The 13115-nt window shown below is 54.4% G+C and overlaps 1 protein-coding gene across 2 annotated transcripts; it reads right to left on the reverse strand.

Annotated features, from left to right (window-relative positions):
- Window positions 1-1640: 1640 nt before the first annotated feature.
- Window positions 1641-12966, reverse strand: Rtn2 (reticulon 2). 2 transcript variants are annotated; one of them, XM_028893869.2, is made up of 10 exons: window positions 12782-12966; window positions 9717-9761; window positions 9168-9638; window positions 8814-9077; window positions 4030-4237; window positions 3615-3753; window positions 3417-3486; window positions 3257-3303; window positions 2326-2384; window positions 1641-2063 (listed from the first exon to the last, which is right to left on the reverse strand). In XM_028893869.2, the coding sequence occupies exons 1-10, from the start codon at window positions 12813-12815 to the stop codon at window positions 1988-1990; spliced, it is 1413 nt and encodes a 470-aa protein (XP_028749702.1). In that variant the 5' UTR covers window positions 12816-12966; the 3' UTR covers window positions 1641-1987. The 2 variants fall into 2 exon arrangements, with proteins under 2 accessions (XP_028749702.1, XP_028749703.1); XM_028893870.2 differs by lacking the exons at window positions 8814-9077; window positions 9168-9638; window positions 9717-9761; window positions 12782-12966 and adding an exon at window positions 6242-6364.
- Window positions 12967-13115: the final 149 nt, after the last annotated feature.

A 13115-nucleotide genomic window follows, 5' to 3' on the forward strand; every position in this document is an offset into this window, starting at 1 on the left:
TCTACTACTGAGTTGCATACCTAGCCTTTGATCTTTTGTTTTTTAAATATGCATTGGTGTTTTGCCTGCATGTATGTCTGTGTGAGGGTGTCAGGTCCCCTAGAACTGGAGTTACAGACAGTTGTGAGCCACCATGTGGGTGCTGGGTATTGAACCTGGGCCCTTCGGGAGAGCAGCCAGCGATTTGCTGAGAAATTCGCTGAGCCTTCTCTCCAGTCCCATCTTTTATCTTTTGAGACTGTCTCGCTATAGCTCCGTTTGTCTTTGAACTGTGTAACTATCAGCACTGGGATTACAGATGTGTGCCACCATGTCTGGCTATCCACTGTGTTTTTCTGAGTCAGGAGGTGCTGGGTATTAAACAAGGGACCTGATACGTGCTCGGCAAGTGCTCTTCCGCTAAACCACATCCCTAGCATGAAGGATCTCACAAGGAAGTGAATGACATTTGGGAAACAATATCACTCTCGTAAACAACCAAGTAATCATAGACATTTCTAGATTGAGCATTTCTGCTGGGTCACACTTGGAAAATATACTTATTGTCATGATGTGCCTGTGTGTACACAAAACATAGCATGAATGTGGAGGTCAGAGGACAACCTCATGGAGACAGTAGTCTTCCAGGCTCTACTGTTACATTTTTGTGTGTTTTGCCCGCACGGATGTGTACGGCTGTGCAGCACACCGCGCCTGCAGTGCCTGTAGAGACCAGAAGAGGGCATCAGATCCCGAGACTGGAGTTCAAGGTGGCTGTGAGCCCCTGTGTGCAAAACCTTGGACCTTTGGGAGAGCATCTGGTGCGCTTAACTGCTGAGGCATCTCTCCAGCCTGGCATTTCTCTACCGTTCCGGCCATCCCCCAGATTCAACTCATACCACCACGCCTGTGTAGCAAGTGCCTTTACCGGCTGGACTCGCTCACTGATCTGAAGTCTTTCCCCTTTCGTTTTTGAGACAGGGTCTGATGGTTATAGATTATAGACAGGTTTTGGTTGCAAACCAGGCTGACCTTGAACTCACCGAGATCCACCTACCTCCGTCAAGCCTCGCTTTTTATTTTTTCCCAAACATTTATTTAGCTATTTATCTGAACGCATCTGTGAGGGTGTACAAGAACAACTCGAAGGGGTCATTTCTGGTCTCTCACAGCGCGGTGCACGGAAATGGATCTCATTTGGAGGTCGGTGCGTCTCATCAGCCCCAATAATTAACTTTCTAGCTTTTATTTGGAAATTATTAAAATGACACTTCTTTGTTTATGGTGGGTGAGTGCGGGGATGCGATGGAGCAGACAGGAAAATAACAGGACAGTGAGGTCGGTTCTCTCTACCGTGTGTGTGTGTGTGGGGGGGGATTCGATGATCCAATTCAGACCGTCAAGGCCTTTACTGGATGAGCCCCATCTTGCAGCCCCCCAATCATCTCTTTTTGTTGTTGTTTGTTTCGAGACAGGGTCTCTCCACATAGCCCTGGCTGTCCTGAAACTCACTGGGCAGACCAGGCTGGTCTCAAACTCCAAGATCCACCTGCCTCTGACTCCTGAGTGCTGGGATTTAAGGACCGCGCCACCATCTTTTAAAAATGCTTTTCAGTGTAGGAAGGTATAAACGGAGGGGCCTTAAAGCACAGAAGGCCGTGGATTTTCCACAGGAGTCTTTATTACAGTGTAAATCCAAGCTCAGGGCTCGTCTGGACCCCATGCAAAGCCACCAACCCCTCACGGCGCCTCCGGCGGCGGGTCACGGAAGTGCAGGACAGCGTCTGACTATTTCACTACAAGTCCCAGCAGGCTCCGCGGCCAAGGAGCCTGGCCTTTCCTGGACTCTTAGAGCAGAGCCTCTTAGGAAATGTAGTCCGGGTCGCTCAGGCACTTCCCACTGGGAAATGGCTCGGCCGAGTGGGAGAGGGTGTGGATGCACGGGAAGTGAAGGGGAAGGAGGGCAGCTGGGGTGTGGGCAGGCGTCCCTCGAGCAGAGACACCCCTCTCATTCGCCTTTGGTTTTGGATCCGGAGACTGCAGATGCTGCCGGGGTCCCGGTCCCCGGGATTTTAGCTCGGATCCTGAGGGAGCAAAATTAGGGGCCATGAGGAGTGACAAGAGATGGAGAAGGTGCGCAAGACTGGCTTAACACTCGAAGCTGCCCTGTCCTCCGCCTGATGACCTGCTTTGAGAAAGGGACAATGTGCTCTGGGAGATTTGGGAGTAGGAAGTGTAATGGGCGTGGGGCGTGGGGCGGACAGGACGACACGAAAGAAAAACCCGCAAACAGCAACCAATATCCCAGGCTCCATCCCCCTCCCTGTCGTCATCTCGTGAACTTACTTAGCTTTGATGTGACTCAACTGATTGGTCACCAACCCCACATACTGGTCGATCTGGGCCTGGGGAGACCAAAGAGACAAGGGGTTCTGGGTAACTGACGTAGGATGCTGCCTCCAGCTCCCACATCTCCAAATCAGAAGAGGGTGTGGGGCCCACCACCGCTCCAGTTTCCACTGCGAGAACCATAACTGGCCCTTCTGCCTTTGTGTCTCATGTAGCCCAGGTTGGCCTCAAACTTACAAAGTACCTGAGGCTGGCCTTGAACTTCTGGTCTTTCTGTATCTAGCTCCCAAGTGCTGGGATTACAGGTCTGGTTTTATACAAAGCCAGAGAGCAAACCTGAGACAAGGACTGCCGATTGAGCTGCATCCTCCGCCTGTGTTTTAGTTTTACAGACAGGGTTTTGCAACACAGCCCTAACTAGCCTTGAACATACAGGCATCCCCCCGCCTCAGCCTCCTGGGTCCTCAGATTGTTCACTTTTTTGGTGGCACTGGCCTTGAACCCACGGCCTTCACTGTCTAGACCTGTGGTTCTCAACCCTCCTAACGCTGCGACCCTTCCATACAGGTTGTTGTGGTGACCCCCAACCCTAAAAGTATTTTCGTTGCCACTTCATAGCTGTGATTTTTGCTACTGTTATGAATCATCGTGTGAATGTCTGTGTTTCCCGACGGTCTCAGGCGACCACCGTGAAAGGGTCACTGAACTTCCCGAAGGGTTTCGACCCCCCGTGTTGAGAACCGCTGGTCTAGAGCCTTTGGCACCGGAAGTGTCTCATACGTGCCCCAGTCCCTCACTGGTAGAGTCTAAGCAACTGATCTTGAACCCATACCATCCTCCGTCGCCCGCACTCTCCTGAGTCTGCCTGCCTGAGTCACGCCACCCGTTTTCGGCTTCCATGCCGACATGGAGAGCTTGCCACACTCACCTGGTGTTGTCTGTACAGAAGGGGGACGGTGAACAGAGCACACACGCCTACAGACACAGAACAGGAGGGGGGTCAGGTCCTCCCAGCAGAGGGACCCTATCCCTCACCAGACCTCAACGACCCGCTTCCCCACGCCTTCCCCCCAGCCTTCCCTGCTCACCCAGGATGACCAGAGTCAAGCCGTTGAAGATGGCTCCCACGAAGGTCAGGATGTAGAAGAGAAGAGCCAGCTGCGGGGTGAGCGTCAGGCGTCAGAAAGACCTACGGGCTGTGTGAACCCTGCCCCCCACGATGGGCACAGAGGAGAGAGCTGACAGGCCAGGGGCAGTTTGGGGGTGTGTGTGTGGGGGGGGGGTACCTTGAGCGAATCCACCAGATCTTCCACCAGGAAGAAATGCCGCAGCTGCGTGGCCGTGGAGACCACGTGGGAGGCAATCTGCTGGGACAAACGCTCTGTCTGCTCCCGGGTCAGGGTCAGGTCCATGTCCAGGTAGGCCCTGATGGGATCAAGGAGTGTGGTGTGACTCGGTGTGTATGGGGGGTGGGGTGGGGGAGCTCAGGCTTGGTCAGGTGGCTCTGACAAGGGTGAGAATGGGGTGTTTGGTGGAGGAGAGGTCGGGTCGAGGACGCTGGTAGCAAGGGCTAGGGGTCAGGTTTAGGGTTGGGAAAGGTAATCAAGGACACAGGAAGGAGAGAGGATGAGGACGGGCCATGTGTGAGCTGAGGTCAAGGGTCACAGTGGACGGCGCGCTGGGGGGGGCAGGAGCTCTCACTGGAAAGGGTTGGCGCCGTCGCCCCGGTGCACGGCCTGCAGCACTTTGCGGTAAACCCTGAGAGAGATGGTGGCGCAGAGACCCAGGAGGGCCAGGTGGGCAGCCACGGAGACGATGCTAAAGTGCAGGAGGCAGAGGAGAGAGGCCATGAGGCCCGTGAAGACGGCTCCAGACGTCCTGGTGTCCTTCCAGTAGAGCAGGTCTGCCACTGTGGAGAAGAGACAGCGGTTGGGGCTGGGCTGGAACCTGGCTGACCTCGTCTTTGCTGTCTTGAAGAGACAAGGTTTTCGCCGGGAAGTGAAGGTGGACTTCAAACTCTGCAGTCCTGGCTGGTCTTGAACTCGTGATTTTTCTAATTCATCCTCTCTTTTTCTTAGACTGGGTCTCACTTTGCAGCCCAGGCTGGCCTCAAACTCAAGGCAATCCTCCTGCCTCTACCTCCTGAGTGCTGAGAATCAAACTTAGGGCTTCATGCCTGCTAGGCAAGCACACCACCAACTGAGCTACATTCCCTGACCAACCTTATTCATTCATTCATTCACTCATTCATCTATCCATTTACTTATTTATTGGAGGCAGGCTCTCACTATGCAGCTCTGGCTGTCTTGGAATTTGCTACATAGTCCAGGCTGGCCTTGAACTCACAAAGATTCACTTGCCTCTGCCTCCCAAGTGTTGAAATTAAAGCTATGTGCCAGCATGCCTGGCTCTGGATTAAACGGCCACAGAATACTCTACAGTGACATTCTTCATTTTCTTCAACTCTGAACTCAATGTGGGGGTCACTCACTTTGTACCCCTTCCCCTTGACACAGCTGTGTGGCAAGAGGCCCCCTTCTACGGATATTCTCTCCTCCACATGCGTCTATTTCTGAGATACACTCCCAAGTTGGAGATCACTTGGGTGGGCCTAGTCCCTATATTTACTTACTTACTTACTTATTTTTGGTTTTTCGAGACAAGGTTTCTCTGTGTAGCCCCGGTAGTCCTGGAACTCACTCTGTAGACCAGGCTGGCCTCAAACTCACAGAGATCTGCCTGCCTCCACCTCTTTAAAGGCGTGGGCCACCACAGCCCAGCATGTTCCTTTTCTTTAATGGTACAAATTTTGTCAAACTGCTCAAGAGGAAGACTAACAATTTTGTTGCTGTTGGTGGTATTGAGTTTGCTATGTAGACTGGCCTGGGACTTACAGCCATCCTCCTGCCTCTGCCTCCCAAGTGCTGGGATGACAGAGGTGAGCCACCATGCCTAGTTACCAAAACATTTTTTGTTTGTTTGTTTTTGTTTTTTTTTTTTTCGAGACAGGGTTTCTCTGTGTAGTTTTGGTGCCTGTCCTGGAACTCACTTGGTAGCCCAGGCTGGCCTCGAACTCACAAAGATCTGCCTGCCTCTGCCTCCTGAGTGCTGGGATTAAAGGCATGCGCCACCACCGCCCGGCACCAAAACATTTTTTAAGGTCCTAAGTGTATGGTTACACCACCTGATATTCTGAATCCTGAACACAAACTACTGACCCCTCCCAGCCAGGTCAGCCCACTTCCCACGCTAGGCCGGGGGCCCCTGGCTGGGGACCTGCAGCCTTCGGGGGACCATCCCACCCACCTGAACCTCTCCAGCCCTCTCACGAAGCACACCCATCTGAGCCCCAAACTTTGATTTCAGAATCCTCCCCTTTCCTTCCCGCTGATCCGCAGGTGCCCCCACCCTTACAGCTGTCCAAACGACCCAGTCCACCGGCCAGGCCCTGGGCTCTGCCCTCTCCAGAGCCTGACCCCACTCCCAAACACTAACGAGGAGCCCCTGCCCCTAGCCGGTCTCCCCAGACGGGGACCCGGGGTGGGGGAGGGGCCGGGTCGCCTGAGGCGGGGCTAAGTTTAGGCACGCTGGGGGGGGAGGGGGGGGCCTCCCGCAGCTGTGCTGGCACATCCAGCCCCGGAGTGACAGCGCAGGAGCCAGGACACAAGGCTGGGGGAGGGGAGGGAGCCTCCCTGCTCCCGGGCCCCAAAGCTTGGGCCTGAAGAGGGGACCCCATGTTCCCTCCACGCCCCCCCAAGACGCCCCCTGATCCGCCGCCCCAGCCCCACCCCGCAGGCATCTCTGACAAACACCCCGGAGGCATCCATGCCCCAGATCGCAGGGAGGAAAGACGAGTCTGAACCCCCTTTGCTCTGCTCCGGGACCCCAGTTCCAGGCCGCCCCGCAAGCCCACCTTTACTCCCCATCTCGGCTCCGGAGAGCGGCTGCGCTGCGGACGCCCGGCTTCTGGGGATTTCGCCCACTTCAGTGGGACCCGAGGCAGAGAGCAGAGGGAAGGGCTCCTTGGTACCCAACCAATGGCTGTCCAGAGAGGTGGCGACAGTTCCCAAATTGGAACCTTGTAAACAGACCAGGAGTCCGTCTTTAACCAACAGCCAGCGGTTCCTGGAGGCCCAGGCTTTTTAAAACCAAGGCCGAGTCTATTTACTAAGACCGACGGACATAGGGAAAAGTAGAACGTTTGTTCTTCTGCTTCTTTTTTTGTTTGTTTGTTTGTTTTGTTTTTCCAGACAGGTTGTTGTGTTTTTGAGACAAGGTCTTCTTGTGAAGTCGGGGCTGGCCTGAAACTCACCAAAATGCACCTGCCTCTGCCTCCGGGGTGCTGGGATTAAAGGTGTGCATTCCTCATCATGCCTAGCCTGGGTAAAAATTTTTAGCTTGGTTTTGTTTAATTTTTTCATTTTATTTTATATGTGCATTGGTGTTTTGCCTGCATATATGTCTGTGTGAGGATGGCAGAGCCTGGAACTGGAGTTACAGACAGGTGTGAGCTGCCATGTGGATATGGAACTGAACCTGAGTCCTTTGGAAGGGAAGTCATTGTCTTTTTAACCCCCTTGATTTCGTTTTTTAACACAGTGTCTCATGTAGCCCAGGTGCTGAACACCCCCCCCCCCTTTGTTTGTTTGTTTTGAGACCGGGTTTCTCTGCATAGCCTTGGCTTTCCTGGAACTCACTCTGTAGACCAGGCTGGATCACATCGATCCACCTGCCTCTGCCTCCTAAGTGCTGGGATTAAAGGTGTCCCCACCACCACCTGGCTGGCCTTGAACTCTCCATCTTCCTTATCTCAGCCTCCCCAAGTGCTTAGACTAAAATCCTGAATCACAGTCACAATGAACTAAACAGAACTTGCTATGTAGCCAAGGCTGAACTTGAAGTTATGATCTTCGCATCTCGTCTTCCCAAGTGCTGGAAGTACAGGTGTGTACCACCATACTTGGCAAGAGGAAATCCGTTTCATATTTTACAGATCTGTGTGTGAGTATGCCCACATGAGTGCAGGTAACAAAAGAGGCCAGAAGAGGGGTCAGATCCCCGGAGCTGGAGTTATAGGCAGCTGGGTACCACAATCCTGCTTTCTGCAAGAAAAGCAAGTGCTCGGGACAGCTAATCCATCTCTTTAGCCCAAGAGTAAAGTTTTTATGAAGGCCCTGGGTGTGTGTTGGGGTGGCTCAGCACGTGAAAGAACTTGCAATGCAAGCCTGAGCGCTGGATTGGGTGGTGAGCATCCGCAGTCCCACGACTTCTATGATGAGACCGGAGGCTGAAACAGGAGAATTGCCAGGACTCTCTCAGCCACTGAGCCTGGAGTAGGCAGCGTGGCAACAGAAATGAGAGACTCTGCCTCAGATCTCTGTGGGTTCGAGTCCAGCCTAGCCTATGCAGTGAGTTTCAGGGCCACCAGGGCTACACAGTGAGACTCTGTCTTAAGCCTGCCCCTCAGCCCCAGAGACTCCACCTCTACAAGGTGAAAGGTGGAGATGGAGTCCTTACAGCTGTCCTGAGAGGGGCTGGAGAGAGATGCTCAGTGGGAGCCACCCAGTGCTCTTGCAGAAGACCTGGGTTCAGTTTCCAGCACCCACAGGGTAGCTCACAGCCACCCTAGCTCCAGTGACAGAGGATGTGACTCCCTCTTCTGAACTCCACATGGTGCATAGATGCAGGCAAAACATTTATACACCTAAAATAAATAACACTAGGTAGTTTAACCCTACGCCTTTAATCCCAGCACTCAGGAGGCAGAGGGAGGTGGATCTCTGTGAGTTCGAGGACAGCCAGGGCTACACAGAGAAACCCTGTCTCCAAAACACAAAAACAAAAAAATTGAGATAGGGTCTCACTATACAGCCTGAACTAGACTGGAGTTTATTATGTAGACTAGGACGGCCTTAAACTCAGCAAGATACGCTTGCCTCTGCCTCCCAGTGCTCCGTGGAGCGATAATTTCATATATAGAAAGTGCCAATGGGGCCAGGAGGTGGCGGTGCACACCTTTAAACCCAGCACTCGGGAGGCAGAGGCAGGTGGATCTCTGTGAGTTCAAGCCAGCCTGGTCTACAGAGCGAATTCCTGGACAGCTAGGGCTACACAGAGAAATCCACCCTGTCTTGAAAAACCAGGAAAAAAAAAAAGAAAAGAAAAAAAAGAAAGAACCAATGGAAGCAGGGTCCCGTGGCTGCAGGCCTATGATCCCAGCTGAGGCTGAGGCAGGTGGATGGAGTTCAAGGTCAGTGTGGAGGCCCTGGGGTTAGTTACCAGTGTGCATGTGCGTTGTTGGGGAGAACCCCCAAACCACACACCCTTAGGTAAAGGGGACCTGGGGGTACTCCCTTCTCCATTGTTCTAGGGTCCTGTGCCGAGCTGGCCCTGTTACACTTCAGAGTCAATCTCCCCACCTCTGTCTAGCTGAACGAGGTCCTCTGCAGCCAAGAGGAGGAGCCTTTGGATCACAAACCTCTTACCTAGAAGGAGCAGCCCCAATGTGGATTCTGATTGGTCTGTGCTATCGAGGCACTGTGCCGTGATTGGCTCCTGCTCCAGCAGCCGCCCATGCTCTCCCTCCTCATTCAGCAGAGGCTCATCAGGACCGGAGTTCGAATCTTGAGATCTTGGTGGGGATGGGGTACGAGCCTGGGGGGTCCCGGAGCTGGGGGGGCTAGGCTGAGGCGTCAGGATCTCAAGTTGTGAACGTAGAGCCTGAACAAGTCGGAGCTCCAGGTTCGTCTCTGGAGTCATAGAGAGAGGAAAGCCATGAGCTGTCTTCTTGCAAGTGTCTTGGTGTGCCACATACCCTCCGCGCACCTCTGAGATCTCACCTTCCTTAGCCTCGGTGGCCTCCAATCCATCAGGCTCCTCGTTTTCCAGTGGGGTGGAGCTGCTGGTGGCCGAATCCTCCCCGGATCCCGCACTCCGGGCAGCCCAGCCCAGCTGGTCCAACCGCAGCCTCAGGTCCTCCAGCGGGCGCTCAGCTGGAGGCACGGTGTCGGGGTCACCTCGGCGCCCCGGCTCTGGAGACTGGCTCAGGCTAGGGATGCTCTCCAAGCTGTCACCCAGGCCGGGCTGTGGGGGCGGGTCTCGTGGTTCTGAGACTGACCGTCCCTGGGGCCGGGGGCGACGGGCAACTGAGTCCCTACGGCCCCCAGAGCCCACTACGCCGTCGAAGGCAATGTACGAAAAGGTCAGCTCCCTTGGGGTACCCCAGTCCTGCGATGTGGTCTCCTCCTCGTCGTCCTCGGAGAATTCCCGGGCTGTGTGTAGCTCCCGAAAATCCGAGTCGTCATTCCCTCCTGCAGTGGGGGAAGGGTCCTCAGCCTCTCCAAACCACCCAGTCGTGAAGCCCCTCCACGTCCCCGCACTCCACTTACCTTCCGTGGAATCGGGGGTAGAAGAGGCTGTAGACGGAGCTTCTTCTGCAATGAGAAAGAAAGAAAGATTCTAGAGGCCCAGACTGTCTAGATCATAGGCATGAGCTGTCATGGCCCTGCAGGTGCATGCCGCCAACCCTGACAACCTGACTCTCTAAAGTTGACCTCTGACCTCCACACACAGGATCCAGGACCCGTGGAGCACCCCCCCCATACACACACACACACACAAAACTGTGGCGCATGTCTTTAATCGGAGGCAAAGGCAGGCAGATCTCTGTGAGTTCGAGGCCAGCTTGGTCTACAAAGAGGGTTCCAGGACAGCCAGGGCTACACAGAGAAACTCTGTCATGAAAAAAGGAGAGAGAGAAAAAAAGTTAATCATGGAAGTGCACCAGGGCTGAAGGCCTGGATGGCTGGAATGAAAAGAATCTTAGAACATTTGAACCGGAGGACATTTTGCATTCTGTGTACAGACCGTAAAACTGGGGGGACATTAATATCAAATTTTCAGAGCTGCAGGCCTGATGGCGGAGGCTTGGACTCCCAACTGCTGGAGATTGAAGTAGGAGGAACCCAAGTTCAAGGCCTGCCTAAGCAAGTTAGCAAGATTGTTTCAAAATAAAAGGCAACAGCCAGGATTGTTACACAGAGAAACCTTGTTTCGAAAATCCAATAGATAGATAGATAGATAGATAGAAAGACAGACGGACAGATAAAGAGGGCTGGGGGTGCTCAGGAGTAGATCACTTACCAGCAAGCCAGAAGCCCTAGATTCAGTCAGTCCATATGGGGGAGGGGGTGATGGCATGGCAGGAAGGAGGAAGGGGAAGGGGAAGAAGAGGAGGGGGAAGAGGAAAAAGAGAAAGAAGAGGGGAGGGGCTGGAGCGATGTCTGTCTCACTTGCTCTTGCAGAGAACCGGAATGCACAGAATGACTCACAATCCGCTGTAGCACTAGTTCTAAAGATCAGGTGCCCCCTTCTGGCATCAGAGGGCACTGCATGCATGTGGTGCACAGACACATATGAACGCAAAACATCGTACATATATAAAATAAAAATAGGCCTTTAATCCCAGCACTCGGGAGGCAGAGGCAGGCGGTTGTCTGTGAGTTCAAGGCCAGCCTGGTATACAGAGTGAGATCCAGGACAGCCAGAGCTGTTACACCGAGAAACACTCTCTCTAAATAAATAAATAAATAAATAAATAAATAAATAAAGTAAAATAATAAAAATTAGGGGCTTGGAGAGATAGCTCAGTGGTTAGGAGCACTGGCTGCTCTTCCAGACATCTTGAGTTCAATTCCCAGCAACCACACGGTGGTTCACAACCATCTACAATGGGATCTGATGCCTTCTTCGGGCGTTCAGGTGTACATGAAGCTAAAACCCTCACATACATAAAATAAATGAATCTTAAAAAAATGATACAAATAAAAATTAATTAAAGACACAGAAGAGGAAGAGGATGATGGGAGGAACACAGAAGCAGAGACGTCTTAGAGGTTCTGAAATACGGTCAGGGATGCAGATCAGTAGGCTGCGTGCTCACTCACTGTGCACAAAACCCCAGCTTCGACCCCCAGCATCAAATAGTCAGGAGGTGATCTCAACTCAGGAGGGAGGTGGAGGCAGGAGGACCAGAACCTCAGACAGCTACATATACCACATATGCAGTCCCAGCCCCGCCTGGGCTACAGGAAGCTTATACCACAGTCTTCAAAGTGGGAGCCTTGGAAAGTTTCAGTTCATCCATTCATTCGACAATCATTCACTAAGAACACCTTATGTGGCAGGCACTGTTCTAGGCCTCAGAGGGGCATGCTATGAACGAATCAGAAACTCCTGACTTCATTAAGTTACACCCCGTGGAAGAGTCCAAAAGACAAGCCAGACAAGGTAAAAGGAGGTCGAGTGCTGCTTGATACATGATAATCTTCAAGGCTTTCTGATGGCATCAGACCTCAGCCCCGAAGGAAGTGAAGTCACGCAGATGCCTAGGGAGCAGCCTGCCGGACAGAGGGGAAGGTCAGCGCAAAGCCTCCGGGGTAGGCACTGTGATTAGAAGAGGAATAGAGGGCTGTAAAGGTGTGAGTGGAGGAGAGCGGGGCTGCGGACAGGCCTGCAGGGTCTCCCCCGTGTAATTTCAGCTAAAGACGAGATCCTTGGACGCTGGGGAGGAGGGGAGCGAAAAACTAAAAATGTCCAAATCACCCATTCTCAGAACTTAGGCATCTGGATACCCAAGACGTACAAGTGGCTAGATCTGCTAGCGTCGGCATCCCCAGCTGTCAGAACCACCCTGTGTGGGACGCAGGATGGTAAACACCGACTGCCAGAGCCGATGGCTCTGAGTTGAGCAGGATCAGACGAGGGGCTTGGAATCGGGAAGCCAGCCCCTCAGAGCTAGCTTGGGGACTCTGCACACAGGAGAACCTCGAAGCCTTCGAAAATCGAAACCTGCCCCCACCTCATCTCCTCATCTGGGCAACCGGGAGGCCTGCAGAGGAGCGGGGTCTTCAGCAGGGTTACTACTGAGTGGAAAAGCCCGCTAAAGACTCAGTAGTCTTGGCACCGACCCAACGATGGTGTTTTTTGGGGACAGGAGGTCGGACATGCAGGGTGGCATTAGGAGTGCCTTTTGAGCAGATCATGAGGGTGAGATGTGCAAAGGGATCAGAGGAGGGGAGTCGGATCCTTCCTTCCATCCTGACTCAACCCGTCAGCTGCGGCCAGCACCAGGGCTAGGGACAGCTCCCCTCGCGCCTGCTCCTTCTCAGGCTGGGCGGGGCGACCCAATCCCGCGCCCCGGGCACCCCCCAACACGCGATCTCCGTGACCCCCCACCTCCGCCCCATTGCACCGGGTCCTCCGGGTCAGGATGTCCCAGTTGCCGCCAAAGCGCGACTGGGGGGGAGGGGAGGGATTCCTTTGTCTCCTTCGGCTCCTTCCCCTCAGCCCGGCTCTAGCTCGAGCCCGCGGCGCGCGCAGAAGATGGAGACCCAAGGAGGACCCCACGCGGGTTTCTGCGCCCCACACCAGGCCGGAGCCTCTCCATACTCACTGCAGTGGGCGAAGACCGGCAGGACCTGCCCCATGGCCCCCCTCGGGCCTGCATCGGGACCCCCGCCCACTCCGGCCGCGCCGCCCTGGGCCTGGGGCCACGGGCGCTCATCTCCGCCGCGTCCACGACGCCGCCGCCATTCTCCTCGGCTGCCTTAGCAGCTGCCGCCGCCGCCGCCGCCGCCACCGCCGCCGCCGCCGCCCTCTGCTCCGCACGGCGCGGGAGGGCGGGGCCGCGGAGGAGCAGGCACTGCAGCGCGGGGCCCGTGGGCGGGACCCGGAGCGGAGGGGCGGGGCTTGAGGGCATTGAGGGCGGGGCCACCGTGATAAAGGGA

Source organism: Peromyscus leucopus, chromosome 1 (genome assembly GCF_004664715.2).
Source record: "Peromyscus leucopus breed LL Stock chromosome 1, UCI_PerLeu_2.1, whole genome shotgun sequence".
Taxonomy (NCBI): Eukaryota; Metazoa; Chordata; class Mammalia; order Rodentia; family Cricetidae; genus Peromyscus; species Peromyscus leucopus.